Below are 21,298 nucleotides of genomic sequence, written 5' to 3'. Positions count from 1 at the left end.
CCTCACCCTTCGCTTCTCAAAGTCCCCACACCCAAAAATGAGATAATGGTCCCAGGTCTGGGGCCTATACCTTGGGTTGTCACAACACCGCAAAGGCCCAGGTTGGTAGCCAGGGCCTCTCCCTCTCTCCTCACTTCCAGCTGAGCCTCCAGACTCTGCCGTCCTCCAGGTCAGGGGGCCTCGCAGGGTCCCCAGAAGAAGTCAGGCAGAAATCCACAGGAGGACAGAGGGGCACGTGGCTCCCAGGGAAGGGACCAGACACAGAAAACAGAGTCAGTAGCAGTGGAGTCTGGGTGGAATGTCCACAGGCACCCACAGTCCCTTGAGTCCACCTTCCACTCATCACCCTAGTCTTAGACATTTTTGCTGAAAGTGTTCATTAGTGTGGCCTCTACCCTAATCTAAATCAATGTTAAAGTTGCGCTGGAGTTTACTGAAAAGCTCCTCTCCTCCTACTTCCCTGCTAAGGACCTTAGCAAGTCAGGGTAGGCTTAACCATCCCGTCCAGCCTCACGTGTTTCCTGGAGGAGACCAGGGTGACAGCCAGCAAGGGAGTCGCAAGACCAGGGCATCTGTGGAGGCTCCGGTCTGGGTGGCTGTGTCCACGCCTCATCATTCAGGCTGGGAGTGTTTCAGCAGAGTCCCAAGAAAGCTGACGAGCATCCGTGGACCCCTCCTGCTCAGCAGCACAGCACATCTGGAGCCACCAAGAACCTGGGATTCTTAAGGACAATTGTCCCGTCCATGTCCTCATTCCACAAGCCACCCATCCACCTGAGTCCTGGCAGATGGTCTCTGACTGAGTGATCACTGCTTACAGTGGTAACCTCTTCTCTCCACTTCCAAGAGAAGCCTGGGGCTTCCATTGAGACCCAGATCCAGCCCACCCTAAACCCTCATCTGCTCTCTCTTCTCTGACTCGTCCCACACTTTGGTTTACTGACTCTGGCCCATCCCTTTCCCAGCCAGTGTGATAGACTTCTGTGGGCTCTGATTGCCTCCTAGGGATGCCCCACATCCACACCCCATGATGGTGCAGTCCAGACCTGACTACTGAGATCGTGCCAAGAATGGGTGCCCAGCATCCGGCAGGCCAAGGAGCTGTTGGAGAAGGGCTCTCAGAGCCCACCATGCAGGGACCCCTCCTGAGAATACAGTCAGGCCCACCATGCAGGGGAACCTCCTGAGAACACAGCCAGGACTCAGTAACCAAGAGTGAGGAAACAGAAGGATGGATTCTACGTCCCAAGGACAGTGTCCGGGTTCCTGGGTCCAGTCACTCCTAAAGTCCAGGCTTCAGACAGGAGTCAGTCAGTAGTTCTGTTGCCTGCTTACACTGGCTAGAAACCGAGCTTCTGCCTCTGGCCTTTCCAACCAACACTCACGGCTGGCTTTAGGCTCAGGACAATTTCACAAAGAAAGGAACTGTTTTGTTGCTGCTGTTGCTTTTGACCTCTTGGGAAGAATCACAAGGAGCTGCAGAGTCACCATAGTATGGGGTGGGTCCTGCCCAGAGGCGTCCCCTTGCCCTCAGTAACTGGCTTGTGCTATACAAAAAGTTCCTTCAGCCACCTCTGCTGGACTTTCAAGATTGCCTTTGGGCAGCTGAAACTGCTGCTGTAATGAAGGCCGAGGGTCTCCTGCATGAACAGGCTTTCTCCACAAACTGTCTCCCGCACCATACCCCACAGGACCTAGACCACCCGGCCAGGCCCATGCCCCACCAAGGGGCTGGAGCACTCCACGTACGGCACCGCCCAGGCTTGGCCCTGACCCCAGGATCCTGGTTATCCTTGGGGCTTGGGAGAGCTCCCTGGGGACGGCTCTACCCATGTGGTTTGGAAAGCAGTGGAGCTAGGCGAGCGTGAAATCCTGCATGAGATTTACTGTAAGCAACTCGAGATCATAGGAAAGAAAATAAATGGCTTGAAATCAAGTGGAAAAAAATAAAGCCACTGCAAGGCTTTGCACACAGGCTGGGGTAAACAAACCTCAAAGGCTGCTTTTTTAACTGTTCTTGGGGCCTCTGAGGGTGAAGTGGCCAGGCTGTGGTTGGTGGCGACTGGCTGAGTTTGCATCTGCCCATGGCATCCTCACCCCAACTCTGCTTGGACCTTGGTGTGAGAGCAACCTCTGGGCCTCAGAAGAGAGCCCTCACTGGAGGGACGGACCACTATGCCCTCTCTGTCACTCAGCACAATCACACGCACTCATCACAAATCCAGTCATCCTTCACACAATCTCAAACACAGCCACCAACACTCACAGCATCTCACACCCAGTCGCCAGTCTGACGGATCTCTGCTATACACACACACACACACACCCCACCGTGGCAATACCACAAATACACACATACTGTATCATAAAGAACTGCTCTTCTTTTTAGCTGAACAGCAGTTGATCCTAGAGACTGTTGTCTCTCTGAGCTGCCAGGACATGCTTTCATGTGTTCATCTGCCCAAAGTGGTAACAGACCACTCTGAAACAGCATCAAAGGATTCTTTGGCAAAGCTGGATCTGAACCCCAGAGCAGGAAGGCCTTTGGTGATTGTCTGGTCTTGAGTTTCTAAGCTGTGTTTGAGAGCTCCAAAGTGGGATCTCAGAGGCTGTGACTGGGAACAGGTGTAGGTGCCAGAGTAGGAGGCAGGGGAGAGGGGCAGCAGAGGTGACCCCCTCCCCACCCCCATGTGCTAGTCAAAGTCATTCTGCCGCATCCACTTTACACAGAGAGCTTTGGAATAAAGTATATTGGGGGAAAAAAATCAGGTTTTGTTTCACTACAAAAAAGAGTTTAGGAAGCACTGGCCCAGCCCCTGCTGTTAGGGAAAGAAGTCAAGGCACAGGCTGGGTTGGCCACACAGCTGTGGGCAGGTGAGCTGACCTGGAGACCCAGGCGTCCTGATGCTATATTGTGGCCAAGTACTTGCTTTCCTGTGACTCTCCCCCGACTGGACTTCCGCTGGCCTAATGGCGTCTGAGCTGGATGACATTGGTACCTGCATGTCCAAGTTCTATCAAGAAAGGCCTTTGCCGTTAAACCCCGGGGCAGCAACCAGGAGGTGGGTTTCCAGTCCCAGGGCTGTTGTACTGCCCAGGAGTCACAGCAAACCTTTGGCCAGGCCTGGCATTGCTCCAGAGAGCTGAGGCCAGAGGTGCTGGGGTGCTGGAGTGCAGCACTGCTGGCAGGTGAGGGAAGCACGCTGTTCCGGAGCTCTCCTTCGGAAGGCGCGAGAACAACTTCTTCACAGGAGCGCTCGCCAATGCCAGGAATGCTAACGTGTAATTTGAAATAATTTCAGCGTGACTGTCTCACAGGATCTGGGCAGCACTACAACTGCCCTGGCTGTTCCTGTCCTCACTGTCATTCCTCCACAGGAAGCCCCCAGGACCATGGGGGCCGTGGGAGTAGGGGCAACTCCACTGGGGTGGCCCCATCTCTGGCAGCCCCTTGGGAGAGCAAACACAGCCAGGAGAAGCATGGATCTGGAGGGGCCCCAGAGGTGGCACAGCTGCCCAAGGCTGGCCCTGCTCCTCTCCTGAAGCCCTCAGTCTAACTAAACATTTGCTTGGACTTGAAGAAACCAGAGAGAGGCTGGGTGCAGTGGCTCAAGCCTGTAATCCCAGCACTTTGGGAGGCCGAGATGCAGAGATTGCCTGAGTCCACCGGTTGGAGAATGGCCTGGGCAACCTGGCAAGACCTCATCTCTACCATAAATCAAAATATTAGGTGGACATGGTAGCTCATGCCTGTAGTTCTGGCTACTTAGAAGGCCGAGACAGAAGGATTGTTGGAGCCCAGCAGGTCGATACTGGGGTGGCTGTGAGCGTGCCACTGTACTCTAGCCTGGGCAACGGAATGAGACTCCAACTCAAAAAACAAAAAAGAAACCAGAGAGAGTTAGGTGTCTTCTCAAGGGCACCTCTGAACTGCACACACCCCTGGGGCATGGCTAGGCCCCATCATCCCACCCAGCAGGGCACTTGGTACTCAGGAAACTCCCTGGTTGCTCAGGAAGTACCTGCTGAGGGTGAGTGTCGTCACAGAAGTCCCATTGGGGACTATGTGAGACATCCCTGCGGTTGAGTCTACTGAGATGGCAACATGGCCTCCACCACGAGGCACCAAGCCAAGACTGAGGGCAAGAAAAGACAGGAAGGGACACAGAGGCATCTGAGCATGGCAGGAATGGGACGGACCCGCAGCAGCAGGAACTGGTCCAGGCACAGCTGCATGCTATGAGGCAGGAATTATCACTCCCATTTCACAGAGGAAGAAGCCCCAGCTCAGAGGAAGAGAGTCGGGCCCGGAACCAAGTCTGTCTTATTCCCAAATCCAGGTTTTTAAACAGCAATCCAAAAGAGAGGCTCTGGGGCCAGATTGCCTGGGTGGAGCCGGAGCTACCAGTTTTACTTGCTGAATAACCGTGGGTCAAACTGCTCCGCTCCCAACTCCTGGGTTCCTAATCTGAAAAACAGGGATGGTGACGTGATCACAAAAGCACCCACCTAACGGGGCTGTTGTGGGCACACAAAGGGCCACATGTAAAATGGAGGCAAAGGACCTGGTACACAGGAAGCTTCACAGATGCATCTGCTGCCATTCTCATGACCAAAGAGACTTTCCTCTATGCTGTCTTCTTAGGGGAGGGAAAAAGAGGTCACAGGGGTAAGACAAAGCTCGGCCCATCCCGGCGGCCAGCTCCAACACCACAGTAGGTGTCTATTCAGGTCCTCTTGGGGGCAGAGGCCCAGGCAGTCCCAACTGCCCTGGGGGCCTTGAGACATCTGCCTGCAGGACCCAGGCAAGGGCCTCAGGTGCCCTGGGGGAACTGCTGGACTGTGTGTCTGTGTCTGTATGTGTCTGTGTGTGTGTGTGTCCATGTGTGTTTGTATGTCCGTGTGTGTGTGTCCATGTGTGTCTATGTATTTGTGTCATTGTATATCTGCGTGTATATGCACAGCGGCATGTGTGTTGTGTTGGCAGGGCTGTGACTGCATGCCCATCAGTATGAGGCCATGCCGGTCCAGTAGGGCAGCTCTCCCCATGCCAATGCCCCGCAGATGCTGGCTTGATTGCACAGGCAGGAGGGGGAGGAGCAGTCCTAGACCTCCTGCTCTGTACACGTGAAGCACGGCCTGGTCATGGGGCCCTGTAGCCCCTCTTTGAGGGAGAGGGCTACATGCGGGAGCATGCTTGTATAGGACACCCACTCCCAGGCTGCCCCAACCACTACCAGATACCCTCCAGCACAGAGCCCCAGACCCCCTGCACAGATGGAGAAGCTCCTGAGAGCACAACTTCCCCTCAGTGAGACTCAGAGACCCCCCCCCCCAATCTGTCAGCCCAGGGATTAGCAGACCCAGGCTTGGGAGGAGGTGGTGCAGCTTATGGTCTCCATGCACGTGAACCCACACCAGGAATGAGGCATATCATTATGGCAGGATTAGAAACTAGAGAGTGCTGTGTGCACACACGCATTTAATAAGGTCAGTAGCAGCAAGTGGCAGGTCAGCGGCCGGCTGGCACATGAAGCCGTGGAGCCCCGCTGTCCTCCTGCAGCCGCAGAGGCCCCTGGAAACAGCGACGCTAGACCCAGCCGGGGAGGGGGAGCATCTCCCGCTGGGGCCTTCCTCGCCTGGGCACCACAAGGCTACTCATTCTGCCTGAGCGTTGTACCCAAATCTTCCCCACCGAGCATCCCTCAAAGTAAGATGCACTCTCCAGACTCCAGGCTCTCAGGGTTTGACCCTCTGCTTGGAAGAGAAGGGGTGATCGATTGTACTTTCCACAACTATTCATGTGCTATTAATCTGTTATGCTCCCTGGGGACGTGTGCCCAGGTGACACACACAGACAAGAGGCTTAGAAAGCCCATAGGGAATGAGCTTCTGGAGAGCTCCAGCTCTAGGGCAGCCTAGGGGGTCACCCCTGATCAGGATAGAGAGTCACATGGGAATGCTGCCCCTAGGGCCAAGCAGGGAGATCAGGACAGCAGCCCTGCCACTTCTCCCTGCCCCTCAGGCCCCTGGGCGCCCACCCACTCAACTCCTCAGAGCTGGCCCTGGATGCCAGCCTCGTCCTTGTAGCTGAGGACTGCCGGTCCCCTCTCTTGGGGCCTTTGGTTGCCTCCTGGGTCTCAGCCTCAATTGTCCGTTCCCGCATGTGTACCAGGGGAGTCCCCAGGAGTGCTTACATGTACACATACTGCAGTTCCAGGCAAGCCCTCTGAGGGCAAAGGGGGTCTCTCCGGTGGTCCCCGCACACATTGAGATCACAGGGAAGGCAGCCCTAGACACAGCCATATGGGAATGTGACTGCTCTCTCCCTCCGCCAGCTGCCTTTCCACAACATCCGCTGAGCACTCGCCCCAGGCCGAACTCCAGCCCTGGGCACTGGGGAAGCAGCAGACCTTACAGATCAACCCAGCCCTGGGAGTTGAGGGAGGAAGATACTCACCGTTCCACAGATCTGGACAGGATGGCAGACAGGGTGAGCAGGATGCATCCGTAGGGTCCTGCTTCAAACTGAGAGGGGACAGAGGACTGAGTTTCCATCCAGGCTGTACCTCTCTCCTCCCACTTCCAGCCCTGTGTGGGGGTCACACCCAGGGAGCAGCCTGGTCCTAAGGGTTCCCAGGTGGACCTAGGGCAGACCCCTAAAGGATGGGGGTGCACTAGCCTGAGTGACACCGGGGACAGAGTGTGGTGATGCAGGGGCTGCCATGAAGCACGTCCACAACCTAGGATTCCTCAAAGCCCACGGGACAGCGGCAGTCACGGCAGACCCCATTATGGCTCAAGTGTCTTATGGGCATTGTCACCCTGGGTACTCTAATAGACTTGGGAAAGCACTATTATTGCTGCCCTCTACTACCTCAGGAACTGGGGCTTGGAAAATGAATAACTTGCCAAGGCCACAGAGCTTGTCAGCAGCACAGTGGAATTCTAGGGGGCTCATGTCTAAGTCCAGAAGCCTTACTCTGAAGAACCGCACTATGCTGAGAACAACAGAGAGCAGGTTTGGAGCAGAATTGGGATGGGGGTGAGGCAAGGGAGAAGGACTGTGCAAGCACACGTCTTTTGAAAAATTTTTGATATTTTGACCAGGTGTGGAGGCTCATGCCTGTAATCCCAGCACTTTGGGAAGCTGAGGCAGGAGCATTGCTTGAGCCCAGAAGTTCGAGGCCAGTCTAGGCAAAAATAGGAGACGATATCTCTATAAAAAACTAAAAAACTAGCCAAACAAGGTGGCACACACCTGTAGTCTCAGCTACTTGGGAGCCTGAGGGTGAAAGATTGCCTGAACCCAGCAGGTAAAAGCTGCAGTGAGTGGGGATAATGTCTCTGCATTCTAACCTAGGCAACAGAGTGCTACCCTGAACCCCCGCAAAAAAAAAAAAAATTAATATTTTGCTCATCATAGATTTCTCTGGATTAATTTTGATTTAAAATATATTATTTGTACTGACTTCTGGGCCTATGGGCACCCCCTTGGATACTGCATCCAAAGTGAGTGTCTCACTCTTGTCCTCATCTGACCCTGGTTTGGAGCCCATGTCCTGAGGCCTGGCAGCCTGGGTTTAAATACTGGCTCTGCCACTCCTAGCTATGTGACCACAGGGACGTTTCTTAACTCCTCTGTCCTCAGTCTTCTCATCAGTAAAACTAGGAGAACAATCATAGCACTTACCCTCATCAGGTGGTTGTGAAAATTACTTGAGTTTATCCTTATAGCACACTTAAACAGGGCCCAGCACCTATGTTAGCTGTTAGTGCACAGCTGGCTTCACACTGCCCACCTGCGGGTCACAGCTTACTGGGATGGACCGTGTCACCTTTACTCCCTGGAGAAACACCACCCCTCAGCTGCCAGTCAGTGTGAAGGCCTCACACATCACACAGTGGGGACCACAAGCTGTGGCTGGAGATGCTGCCTGTTATAATAATCAATGTTTCTTTTGTATAATCAATTTCTTTCTATTTTAAACTAGAAAAAAAAAAAAACCTGTTTCTCCTGGAACAGTCAATGAGAACTATACAATTTATTATATTTCAGCTTTTGCCTTGGCTCCCAAGAAGCTCAAAGCCACATATGGTGTCCTATTGTGATAACCATGCAGCTCAAACATCTGGTAAAATTATCTTTCCTTTTCCTCAAAATATAGTCTTGATTTTCATCCACTAATTCAACCAGTCAATCGATCAGACATTTTAAAAAACTTACCAGTGAAATTTCTGTGCCAGGAGGATGCTCCCTACTAAGGCTGCACTTGTGAACAAGGTGGGCACAGATCTGCCTCTTGGGGAAATAACTCAGGGAAGAAAAAACAATAGACCACTTGAAAAGCGTGGGGGAAGCCGGGCTTGGTGGCTCAGCCTGTAATCCCGTGCCTTTGGGAGGCTGAGGTGAGTGGATTGCCTGAGCCTGCGGGTTCGAGACCCGCCTGGGCAGCAAGACCTCATCTCTACAATAAATCAAAAAAATCAGCCGGGAGTGGTAGCGCATGCCTGTAACTCCGGCTACTTGGAAGGCTGAGGCGGAAGGATCGCCGGAGCCCAGCAGGTCGAGGCTGCGGTGGCCAGGAGCGGCCACTGCACTCCAGTCTGGGCAACAGTGAGACTCCAACTCAAAAAAAAAGAAAAGCGTGGGGAATGGGCTCTGCCATGATGGAAACACATGCTTCTCTGGAAACACACAGGAAGGGCCTTCAACATAGACTTGGAGTTTGTGAAGGGAAGGAGTGTCCAGGAAGGCTTTCTGGAGAAAGTGATGTCTGAACAGAAATCAAAGGGACAAGCAGGAATTCAAAGAGGAGCAAAGACCACTCCAGGCAAGAGAAGACACACACCCAAAGGCCCAGGAGCAGGAGAGGCCAAGCTGATTCAGCAGGAGGAGCAAGGGCCCTGAGGACTCTCAACACACCTGCGTTTTCTTTTATACACAGCTTCAAGTCTTTTTTTGGAAGTAGAAATGGAATGAATGAATCAACAAGTCTTAAATCAACCTCATCTTAATTCTGTGATCTCAGGCCAGCCATTCACTGCTGTTGCCCTCAGTTTCCCCATTTGCAAAATGAGGACAATGAAGATCTGCCCTTGGCTTATGGAGCATGTTTGATGAGACATCAGTGGAAGTGCTCTGACGGTCGCAAATGTTGACGTCCCCACACAGGGGGTACAAGGCCTGAGAACTTGGGCCACCAGCCCCTTATCACAGCTCTGTTGCAGACTTGCAGGCTGCCCAGGGAAGTTCTCTCGGTCTCAGTTCCCCCTTCCTTAAAACGCCTACTTATTCTGCCACGAACTTCCGTCTCTCCTGGGGGAAATCACAAAGCATTCTTGGTCTCGATTTCCCCTTCTGAAATGCCTGCCTACTTCTGCGTGGATGTGTACATTGTCTTGGGCAGTTCGGGCCTTTCTCAGTCTGTGGTTTGTCTCCCCCCCACCATGCGTGTGCTGCCTCCCCACCTGCCGGACGGAAGACACTGTGGACACAGAAGCCCGCACAGGCCTGACTCTCTCTGCAGATCTGGGGCACTGGTACTACCCTTTATGCAGCATGTCCCCAGTCCTCAGAACACCCTCAGGGAGACTCCCCTGATCCTGGACATGGCCCTCTACAGAGGGTGGGGAGGTACACCCTGTTTGGACTTCTTGCCCTTGCCAGAACACAGCTGAATGGCACCAATATTCCATTTTGTTTTTTAAAACTTGTATTAAGATTTTTAATATTATCTCATCACATGCAGCTGCCAAGCCATGGGAGACCAAGGGCAACACGACCATACTGAAAGGCAGCTCAGGCAAGGCACTTGGGCTGGAAACCACCATCAGGGTCTAGAAAAACATCTGGGTGCCGCCTAGGAAGAAGGGGCCCTTCTTCCACATGGCTCTGCGGGCCAAGATGCCTGAGCCCAGCAAAGAACCCCAGTGGAAGGCAGGGGCGGGGGCGTCCTCAGGCTGACCGAGGGCCTGCCAGACACCTTGCCCAGAGGGTGAGCGGTAATGAAAACACAGCAAGGAGGCTATTTATTTGGGGCAACATTGGCTCGGTGCACATTTCCAGGCCTGGCATGAGGAGCCCCTCTTAGGCCCAGGCCATGAAAAATGAATTTGGTGAGGGTAGTGCTGAGGCAGCTCAGCTGCTTCCAGAAAAAACAGAAAGGAAACTGCAGGGGAGGACACTGCCTTCCAGCGTGAGGGGGTGCAGATACTAGCCATCTGTGCCTAGGATCACAGTGGGCAGGGCAGGGGACTGCTCTGAGCCAAGAGGCATTACTGACACAGGCAGCCCCTCACCCAAAGCAGACCCCACTCTCAGAACCCCTTTCACAGTCATTGTCTTGCTTAGACTTCACTGAGACCCTGGGGTACAGGCTGATGGGGGGAGCCCCCACCTTCTAGACAGGGATGCAGAGGCCCTGGTGCTAGGGAGCCACTCAAGGCTATGAGAGGGTGGTTACAAGCCTCAGAACCTATATCATTAGAGCAGTCACCCCTGGGCCCCTCCTGGTCCCTAGAAACCTCACCAGTCACTCCCTTCCCTGGCCCAGCTGACGGTGTGAGCAGGCGCCCTCAGTCCTGCCTCCCCAGTCCACTTGTGCACACAGAGATCACCAGTCTCTGCTGCCTCCCGATGGACTGCTGCGTTCCCATAACGCTCTGGACTGGTGGTGGTGGGCCTCCTTCCTGCTCACTCAGAATGCTGGCACTTCATCTGAAGAGCATCCTTCATATGTGTCTAAGGTTCTTCTTTGAGAACCATGGTTAAATAGTGAAGAGCTGGAAGTTATCTATAACGCTCCATCTTTCACTTTCCAGGTGAGGAAACTGAGGCTCAGCAGCTTTCCCAAGGCCACAAGTGACTGTGGAATAAGCCAGAGGTGGTTTCCAGGCCCCCTGCTCCTGGCCTCCTACCACTCTAGGCAGATGGTGAATGCACAGCATTGGCAGACGCCTGTTGGGTTACTCAGATGAGAAAACGGAGAGTCAGGGAAGGAAAGGAAGTGACAACCAGCCAGGGCTCCTGACACCTGGGTCAGGACTTTCCTTCCCACACAGCTCTGCGGCAGGCCAGAGAGAGCAAGCCCTGCAGAAAGGGAGTCATCCCAAGCTGCGCTTCTGTGCCAGGCCCCAGGCCTCTCCTGGGTCTGGTCCTCACAAGAGGTAACAGCCCTGGGATGAAAGGACTTTAGGGGATTGGCGCAGATTACCTCACACCTGTCTCCCGTTGTCCTCAGGGTGACCTGCTTATGAGGGCCTGATTGTTTCCCAGGGCTGTGCCAGGCCTTCAGGGTCTTAGGAGGAAAGTGCTGGAAAGGGTATTCTTTACGGCAGATTCCACATCTACCAAGTCCTCTCACCCTCCCAGCTCACCACCAGATCCTCCTAAGAGTGGATCCCAGATCCAGAAGGATGAAGGAAAGGCACAGGAAGACTCAGAGATCTGCCTGCAACCAGGAGAGGGATGCCCCGCTCTTTCCTTCCTCTGATCCTGATGCACAGACGTCAGGACTGTGAGGTCCTGTGGTGGACCCCCTGGCCTAAGCTCCCTGGCACCCTCCCTCTACAATGCTTCCTGCCCATTTCTACGTGCCTACAAGTAACCCATCTCAAGATCGCCCTTAAACCATCATGACAATGGTGCCCATAAGGCCAACAGAAGCCAATGATGATGAGGACATCAAGGCTCAGTGGTCCTGGGCACCCTCCACAATGCTCTGAGGTAAGCACTATTATTCACGCTTTTCAGATGAGGAAACTGAGGTACAGAAGGAGTGAATGAGTTGCCGAGGTCACAGAGCGACTACAGTGTAAGCCTAGATCCAAGGCCAGGCGACAGCTCCAGAGACATGTGTTTTACCCCTGGGATGCACAACCCCATTCCACCCCAAAGCTGGGAGGTCACAGCCCTGCCCTGTCTGCCTGGAGTCCTTGGGCTCTGCTACTCTCTGGCCCTAGCCATGACCTGCCCACCTCACAGCCAAGAGTAGATGTGCAGCTTTCCTCTGGCAGAACTGAACCAGCCTGCTCCCAGGGATACCCAGCAAGGTCTCCATCACACTGCTAAGGCCCCCAACCCATCCCAGGGAGCCAGTTTCTTGCCCACCCCTCACCCCCCCAGCTGGTCCCAGGCCCACTCCACTGACAAAGAGTCCTGACTTCCAGAAATGGTTGCTTCCCCTCGGACGGAGAGACGTTCTGGTGAGCACCATCCAGCAGCCACCTCCCCTCAACCTGACTCTCTGCAACCCTGGTCAAGGTTGCTCACTGGGCCTTGTCTCCAGGCCCCGCCCTCCAGGATGCAGTGGCAGAGACTGCCCCAAGTCCACCCTTCTTAGCCTTAGTCACCACTGTCCTTAGCTCCCCAATGGGCCAGAGTTGGCTCCTTTCTGGGAGGGGGGAAGGAAAACTCCAGACCCCAGGGTCTCTTCCACAATGACATCAGAAGGCTTAGCAATGAACCTTCTCCAGAAAGAAACCCCATTCATACCTGATGAATGCTGTGTTGGAGAAAAGTCACCAGCTCCTCGTAGCAGGTCAAATTGTACAGTATGACCTGACAAGAAGCAAATACACAGCGTGAGCAGCTCAAGCCCCCGGGGACAGGGACAACCCTGTACTGGATTAGCTGCTTGGACGGTCCCTGCATCAGAAAGCAGTGTTCTCCGGGCTGGGTCTGAGAGGCACAGCTGAAGGGCTGGCCCAGCCTGGAGGGCACTGCTGGGGTCACATCAGCCCTGCAATAGCCCTGGGCCTCCCTCCAGGGACCCCAGGATCCCAGCATTCTGCGTGGCCCCTGCAGGGGAGGGCGAGTCACTGTCCACCTGGGAGGGGGTTGAACGGAGCTTGTGCCACGCCCAGATCACTACAGTCAAGCTAGGTCAGAGCTCAGCGGCTGTGTCCTGAGTTAAGTGGGAGGCAGCAGTTATGAGCCTCCTTCGCGTTCTCAGGCGGGTCAGGAAAAAACACTTTTAGGGAAAACATTCAACAATGTGAGACCTTTAATTAGGGTCACAGGGCCACACGTGCCCAAACCTAGGTCAAATGAAACTAATTTGTTAAAATGAAAATTCTCAGTGAGGAGGTGGCAAGAGGTCGTTGAAAAACTTAAAAAATGCAAACACGTCGGCCTCTCACGTTTTCCTTGCTGTGTGTTACTTGGGTCTGGCTTAACGCCCAGGTCAGTGCCCATGCTGTCCAAGCTCCTCCCACTCTCTAACACCCTCTCCCTCTCCACTCCCCATCCCCCATAATAACCCTCAGGAGATGCTGAGAAATGTGAAGAGGAACACAGAAAAGGTGGGGTTCAGTCAAGGCACTCTGTGCGGGCTGCTGGTGGATGGCAGCTTTGCAGACACTCTAGGTGACAGGGAGCTACTCGGCCTAGTGGCCGTAAAGCCAGCTCTGAAAAGAGCCTGTCCACAAAGCCACCCCACAGCTTCCCCACCCCACCTATCTCCCAGGACAAGGATTCTGTGGGCCTGGGCTGCGAGGGGACAGCCCATCCCCAGCTGGGGAAAGATTGATTTATGTGAAAGGAGACCATCCCCAAACAAAGCCAAAGGTTGCGTGATAATTTTCCAGAAAACCGTACTGTTTCTAAGACGCCATCTGCTTTGTATTTCCCGGCTGGACTGAACTGCTCTGTTTCCGAAGCCCTAAAAAGGAAAGGAAGGTGCATGAGGCCTCCGGTCCTCCTGTGGAGAGAAGACGCCCTCCAGCCAGGGTGAAACCACATGTGTCATTAAATGAGGACAAATAAGAAGGTGGCTCCAAAGAGAAGAAAGAGCCAAGGGTTTCTCATTTTTCCCCACTTTGAACTCGCCACTAGGCTGGGTCCAGTGAATGCCAATAGCGGAATTTTTTTTTTTAAAGGAATGGAAAAAAGACGGCAGAGGGAGAGCTTGGAATAACCAAGCCCAAGCCCTGGCAGTAGGAAGTCTGACTCTCAACTATGGTCGACAAATCTATTTCCAGACTGCAGAATGCTGACGGGCCCGTCATCTTCCTTGACGAGTGGAATTCCTGCCTCTGTTCTCTCTGGGGTTCCCTGGCACTACCCCCAGCATCTTTGACACAGTACCCACTGGGTGTGCAGCCCAGTACAGCGGGGACTAGGAGCAGGGTTTGGGTTTGGGGCCCACTGTGCCACTGGCTGTGGTATAACCTTGGACCAGCCATAGTCCTTCTCTGGGCTTCTATTTCCTAATCTGTAAAACAGGGAGAAACTGAAGTCCTGCCCCATCTGCTCACAGGTTACCCTGCAGATCCCAAGGGCTGGGGTTATAAGTTAACTGGAACCTAAGTACCAAAACCAAGTAATAGTAACAATAACGAAAATCATGATGACACCTAACACTGACATGAGCATAGTACCTGCCAGACACTGTCCTAAGCACTTCATATATATCATTTAGCATCTATCTATATAATGATAAAATGACTTTGATAAATATCACTTTTATATTATTACACCAATTTCTTTACATTGACTCTAGTCAATACACACTAGTAAGTAGTTTTTATTGTCATCCCTATTTTCCAGATGAGTACACAGTTGAGGCACAGAGAGGCTAAGTCAATGACCCAACACAGCCAATGAGCAATAGCAAGAGCGAGCCTCTTAGAATTCCTTCTCCTAAGCTCTATGCCCCCAGAGTGAGTGTGGTCCCTGGGCCCCAAAGTCACCTCCCTTACTAAAGCCTAGCCACATGGCTGAGCCACAGTGATGCTTCCACTCTGACAGGTCAGGCTGAGGGCCAGCAAACCGTCCATGTGGATCACGTGGTGTGGGACAGAGGAAGCAGAGGAGACACAACGCTGGCAGGGAATGTAATCCAGGCCTGGGCTCCAGCCCAGCTCTCTGAGTCTCCTCCTCTATGGAATGGGGACCCAAGTGACAGAGCAAATGCCAGCATGCTTTGGGGACTAGGAAGAGGGGGGGTCACAACTGGCTCAACTGAGGGGCTGTTTCTTGAGGCATCTGGATAAGAGAACTATAGAAGGGAGCTGGCTGCTGGGGCCAGGGGCCGCCCAAGGGGTAGAAGGCAGGGCAGATAGACTGCGCCTTTCGAGATGAGAATCAGAACCCAGGGAGGGCATCACAGAGCCATGTGGAGGGCCTGGGCCTCCCTGGGTGTAAGGCTGCCCAGCAGGTCAGGCTGGCTCTCGGGCTGGTTCTAGAACGTGGCACAGAGCAGGTACTGGAAGAACCCAAGGTCAGGAACACATACAGCTGGCTTGCCTGCAGCTGTGCCAGCAGAGGTCGAGCTGCAGTAGCACAACCCTCAGAACCACTTACAGCGTGATCACAGCTCTCTCTCGGTCCCCCGCCCGCCATACAATGTCAGCGATGGCCAGGACCAGGCAGTGGGTCCTGTGGGCATCTGAAGGGTCCAGCCTCCTGTGGACGAGAAGGGGAATGTGGTTATGCCCAAGGGGACACAAGGCTGTGTGATGGCAACTCTGTGAGCATGTTTAGGCAGCCCCCTTGCAGATGACCTGTCCTTCCCCTGCCCCCCAAGGGGCCACTTGCAGCTCTGGGACTCCAAGGTAGAGCCTGGGAAGGAGGGACCTCTACTGATGAGGGCCAAGGGAGGAGGCTTCCAGGAGGGGCTGAGGGTGGAGCTAGAGGAGGAGGCTGAGCAAAGCACCCATGGGAGCAAAGAAGGCTCCAGAGGTATGGCGGAGCCCAGAAATATGTGAGAGAGGCCCAGGAGGCCCAGCCAGGCGTGCTCAGGAATGGCGGCCATCACAGGCAAACGTGAGGCACTGTCCTGCCCTGGCCTTGGCCATGCCCACATCCAGGCCCTTGGGGACAACCGCTTGTATAGGCAGGTGCTCTTCACTCCCAGGGGCCAAGGGGACAGCAGCCTGATTTGCTGGATACTTAGATACGGGGCATGAGGATGCGAGGGTGGAAGGAATCAAGGCTGACCTCTGTGTATTTGGTGGGCACATGGTGGTGCTGCCAGGTGAGTCAAGGGGTGGGGGCAGGCGAGGAGAGGGTGCCGTGACACAGTCTGAGCCGCTGGAGGGTTTTAAGGTGAACAGGCAGTCAGCAGTATCAAAGTGGCACAGAGCTCTTGTCAAATACAAATGGTAACTAAGAGGCCCCAGTGCATGGAGTGAGTAAGAGGGAAGAAGGGAAACAGCAAACTAGACACATGTCTTTCCATTCCACATTCCCAGGGCTAGTTAGAGATAGACTTCTTGCCCTCCCTGGATTCAGTGAGATTTTAGAAATTCATTCAGAAGCTCGCTCGAGTGGGTCTACCTTCCTAACAAACAAAAGGTCTTGATGAAGATCCTGCTGCAGCTCAAATGAAGAGAGAGGAGGGGGTTCCCTGTTTTCAATACTAAATAACAGCTGTGCCCCATATTGAGCTGTGTAGGGGAAGAAAAATACTGGACTGTGTCCCCATCTCCAGGATGGAAGGGACGCCAGGAGGCCAGGACACACTGCCCACCAAGGGGGCAGCATGTGGTCACTGCCCAGGCCTGGGACAGAAGTACAGTGGTCAGCCAATGACCTACACACCCAGGCTGTTGTGGTCCAATGACTTTAAAATGAGAAGTGACAGGACACAGAGGTCCCTCAGTTTTCCCATCCGAAAACTGGCAATGGTAAATGAACCTCCCTTACAGCTTTATAAGAGATTATATTTGCCCAGTGCCTGGTGTGTTCAATCAACGGGATCCATTACTACTTGTCGCTATGAAAACATCAAGTCCCCACTCGGGCTGTGACAAGGGGAAAGTAGATTCCCAGCATCTGAAATGAAAGTGACACTAAGCCCGGACACTGGAATTCCTTCAAATCTAATGAGACAAGCAACAAGCACTCAAGCACTTGAGAAAACAAAACAGCGGCTGCCTGACAGGGCTTTGGCCTCAGGAAGCCCATCGAGTTCCTCAGAGGAAATCGTTACCGGGCTATCACCAGACCGGAAGCCCGAGCTGGTGGGTGCTGGCCTGGGGCACAGCTCACCAGGAAAACAACGCTGGGAAAACACTGCTCTAGGTCTCAGGAGGCCACACCAAGGACTAAGAGGGCCTAGAAAGCAAGTTTGTCACACAAAGGAGAAAGGATCAGACAGTGATCTCTTTGCATTCAGAGCCCACAGATGACACCATCATTCCCATGGCTCTGGCTTCACACCCTGCCCCCATCCCAGTGATGGCCCTGTCCTGTCACCTGCATGTCCGAGCACCTCACGCCCATTCTTCTCTGCCCCTATCCTGAGTCAGGACATCCTGCCCCTCAGCTGAGCTATCATAGCCAGTGCGCCACCAGCAGCCCTGCCCAATCCCCAATGTACATGCCCACGGGATGGGGATGGCAGAGGGGTCGTCCTACAACACAGGTGTGACCAGTACTCCCAATTAAAACCCTTAATATGGATAGGAGCTGTGTACCTGGGCTGATTTTTCTGCCTAGACCACAGAAAAGCCCCATATTTGGGCCTAAGGAGACCTCTTTCAAACTGTGTTCTACACTAAGCAGAGCAGGGACTCCTCAGTGTAGCAAAAAGTAAGATTTGAAAAGGACTTACCATGTGCCAGATACTTTTGTGAGTACTTTAGATGTATTATTTCATCAAACTTAGATGTATTATTTCATCAAATCCTTAAAACAACCCTAGAAAGGAGGTACTACTATTAACCTCTTTTTTAAATGGGGAAACTTAGGCATGAGACTAAGTGATTTATCCAAAGTCACAGAGTTAGTAAAAAACTCGAAAAAGTAAACATTGAGGAAGGAAGGAGAGTTTAGGGAGGTAGAATCAACTGTCTTGGGCACCTGGTTTTAGGAACCAACATCCCTTTGCCTCAGATCCTGTCTTTTCAGCACCATGCGACACAACCAAGGCATCTTGCTCCTGGGCCCTTGTCTCCCTGATCTCACAAGGTTCTGCTTACAACCACTCTGAACTGCCATGTCTTCATGCACAAGTCCTTGTTCTTTACATTGGCTTACAGCTAGTAACTCTGCCAGTCTCTCCATCCTTCCCTAGGCCATCTCCATCTTTCTCTCTTGAGATACAGCCTTCCAGAAAACACAGTAGAGTTGAAAGAAGTACAGTGGTCAGACAATTAAGAGGGAGGCGTGGGCTGGATTCCCGGCTCTCAGGCCCTGGGGAAGCCCTTCCCTCCCTGTCCTTAGCTTCCCCGCCCAGCTGTAAACATAGACAGCGGGTCAGATGCCCCCTGAGCCCCATTCCGGCCTTGCCATTCTGCCATCTAACCAGACCCTGGACAGACAGGGCTGTGTGTGCTGTGTGGGAGCCTGCACCCGAATGATGACAGAGAAGAAGGCGGGTGCTGCACCACGGTCACTCAGACTCGGCCTTCACCACAGATTAGCATCTGCCTTTGTTGGCGAAACCTCGGTGACAATCAGCTCTGCACTGCCCGTTCAGTCAGACACGGCTGTCAAACTCCTCCCAGAAGGGTTGGCACATGGCCAGGCTCTTAAACCAAGAGAAGTTTCTTTAAGAGTCGAATTCCTCATAGGAGAAGTGCAGGAAGAAGACATTTATCTAGGGATGGGGGGATTAAAGTGTCTAGGGTGAATTATTATTCTGTTTTTGGCTAAATTACCCAAGTGTTTCAGAGGAAATAGCCTCAACTGTCCACCCTCATGTGCCTATGTGGACCAACTCTTCAGATAATTTGAGGGACCTGGCATGAGTGAAAGGCAGTTACTCCACCCTTTCTGCTCCTCTCAGGGTACAAAGCTGTGAATAGACATGGGAAGAAGGCTGGCCTGGGGCCTCAGGACTAGGTGACAAGATCTCACGGGGACTTGGGCAAGCACTTTCCTTCTCTGGGCCTTGAGCGCCTCAATTTCAGAAGGAAGTGGAAATGAGATGAGGACTTCCCTGGACCCCCAACTCTCAGGCCCACATGAACTTGCCTCTGAAGGCACCTCTTGGTCCATGGCTCCCTCCAGGCCTCCAGGAGGAATGGGAGTTCTTCATCTCTTCCCCGGGAACCGAGCTGCGCAATCCCTCCTTAAGTGGAAAAACACGGAGGCCTGCCGCCTGCCTCTGGCCTTCCCGACTGAGGAGAGGCAGGCTGTCAGCCTGATGGAATGAGTATTAATGAAGCCAGACAGTCTTGCAGAAAAAACACCACCCCTGCCAAGAAGCCTTTACTTCAGCATGACTTCCCTGGAGGGCGTGAGCCCATCCTCCATTCTGCTTTCACAGAACCATTTCTCTGTCAGTCGTGCGAGGAAGAGTCTGAGGAATGACAGAGACAGTCCTTCCCTCAGAGCCATGTGAGGGCCCCTGGGCCCACAGGTCCTGAGGTCCTCAGGCCCAGAGTTGGTGAACTGCAGTCACACGACATGGCAGGCCATTGAGGTATTCCTGAAGAGAACAGAGGGCCCTCCTTCCTTTTTGTTTAAGCTGGATCATTCCTGAAATCCTGAAATTTCAGAGTCAAAAGCAGTGCTGATGCCTCACCCAACCCAGCACGTTGCCTGTGGAGAAACACCAACGACCCAGTCAATTAATGTGAAAATCATATAAACAAGTTGAGAAGCAGGACTGAAAGCGGCTTCTACGCACACCATCGAGAGCTTCCTGTGCCGACAGGTGGGCTGCCAGGTATCTGCTGCAGTACTCTCTTGATTCTTCTGAATGGGGTTTCTCTAAATGGGGGTAAAGGGGAGGTTCTGCTGAGAAGTCCTTGGTCACTAGGAGTCTGTATGAGTGCCCAGTGACGTGGTATCTAAAACTCACAGCACCCAGCCTCCCTCGTGGAGGCCCCTCCTGGCCTCCCTGGACCCCCATTGCTCCGTGTCTCCTGCAGGGCACAGCAGCATGGTGTGACAGACAAGTGTCATGTGCCAGTCGCAGCTCTCTCAGGGAGGTGTGTGACCCTGAGCAAGCATCTTTCCCTTTCTGGGCCTCAGTTTCCCCTGCTGAATCATGGCAGGCTGAGTTCAATGGTCCAATTCGCTTGCACAGCCCTTAAAGATTTACAAAAGACTGCATTGTCTTACTGAGTCCAAATTAGGCAGGACAGGGATTACCATTCCTAATTCACAGATGGAAAATGTGAGGCCTTACTCCCCCAGTAATCCGACCTAGTCCAGCAGTCTCTTCACCACCCTCCTGCCTCCCCCCTGGGGTGGGCCCGGGGTGAGCTGAGAGGCACAAAGCTGAGCACTCCCATTCCCAGCCTGGCACTAATACCTACAAGCTAAACCCCACCCACTTCACAAGGGAGACTTTCTGTGACCTTTGACCTACAGGGTCTCAGTAAAACAGCGACAGATTCCACCTCCCTTCCTGTCTCCTGGCCCTAAACACTGGCCTCCTACTCTCCAGCCTTTGCTTGACCCAAGTCCTAACGTGTCCCCAGGAGAGTTCTCTCTTCCCAACCCTATCTACCCGCACCCCCGAGGCAGGCTAGACAGAGGAGTGGGAAGAGAGTCAGTGGGAGAGACAGGGAGGGTCTCCTGGACTTCCCCAGATTGTCCCTCTGGGACACTTCTTCCTGAGTACTTGAAGGCTTTTTCAGAGAGTCCACGACCAAGTCAAGCTCTCCACTCCTCCATCTCACTGGGTATGTAGGATGTCCCCTGAGGCCTGCTACGAGGTCTGTGGTGGCAAGGAGTGGTCTGTTTCCCTCAAGCTGCATGGCAGAATACCTCTGTATTGAGTGTAGCAGGGAGCAGGGGTGCAAGGGAGCAGATAACAAGCAGCACCCACAGGTGCAGGACTCCAGAGAAAGGTGAGGGCACTCTTCCAGAGAAAGGTGAGGGCACTCTTCCACATCACAAATCCTTCCAGGCTCCACAGAGAAGGTAGCCCTGACCAGCAGGCTGGGCTCTCCTGACTGCCTGGCACATATCTCCTCTGCCAGCCAGTCTGTCCTGTGCAGTTGGGCTCCTTGGCCTCAGACACACCCCCACATACAACCTCCAGCAAACTAGCAGCTTTTTCTTCCCTCCTCCTCTGCTCACCCCCACAGCTCCAGGACAGCTGAGCCCCAACCTCCTTGGCCTGCAGACACACACTGACCTGGCCTCTGAGAGAATCTACCCAGGCCAGCCCTAACTCTCCTCTCAGGTCCCAGCAGACAGGGTGTCCCAAGGGCCAAGGCTGCATTTTCTCCTGTCCCCTCTCCCCCAGCACAGCCTGGCAGAACCATCTGTCTAGTAGATACTTAAATAGACACCTGTCAATATAAATTAGGGCCTCGGGCAAAGGTGGTGAGACCCTGCCTGGATGACAGTGGCAGACTGAGAGGCTTGCTCCCCAAACCTTGCTTGGCA

The 21,298-nt window shown here is 53.5% G+C and overlaps 1 protein-coding gene across 1 annotated transcript in view; it reads right to left on the bottom strand.

The window, feature by feature from the left end:
• Positions 1-21,298, bottom strand: part of MINDY4 (MINDY lysine 48 deubiquitinase 4) — a 107,675-nt gene that overhangs the window by 25,732 nt on the left and 60,645 nt on the right. The window contains exons 9-12 of the mRNA XM_021708457.1: positions 15,308-15,409; positions 13,601-13,664; positions 12,497-12,562; positions 6,461-6,528 (exon numbers count right to left, since the gene is read on the bottom strand). Coding sequence (XP_021564132.1) covers positions 6,461-6,528; positions 12,497-12,562; positions 13,601-13,664; positions 15,308-15,409 — 300 coding nt within the window. The remainder of the gene's footprint in view (positions 1-6,460; positions 6,529-12,496; positions 12,563-13,600; positions 13,665-15,307; positions 15,410-21,298) is intronic.

Source organism: Carlito syrichta, unplaced genomic scaffold, assembly GCF_000164805.1.
Source record: "Carlito syrichta isolate Samal-C Ts95f unplaced genomic scaffold, Tarsius_syrichta-2.0.1 Scaffold138305, whole genome shotgun sequence".
In the NCBI taxonomy this organism is placed as follows: domain Eukaryota; kingdom Metazoa; phylum Chordata; class Mammalia; order Primates; family Tarsiidae; genus Carlito; species Carlito syrichta.
This window is presented reverse-complemented; position numbering and strand designations above follow the sequence as displayed.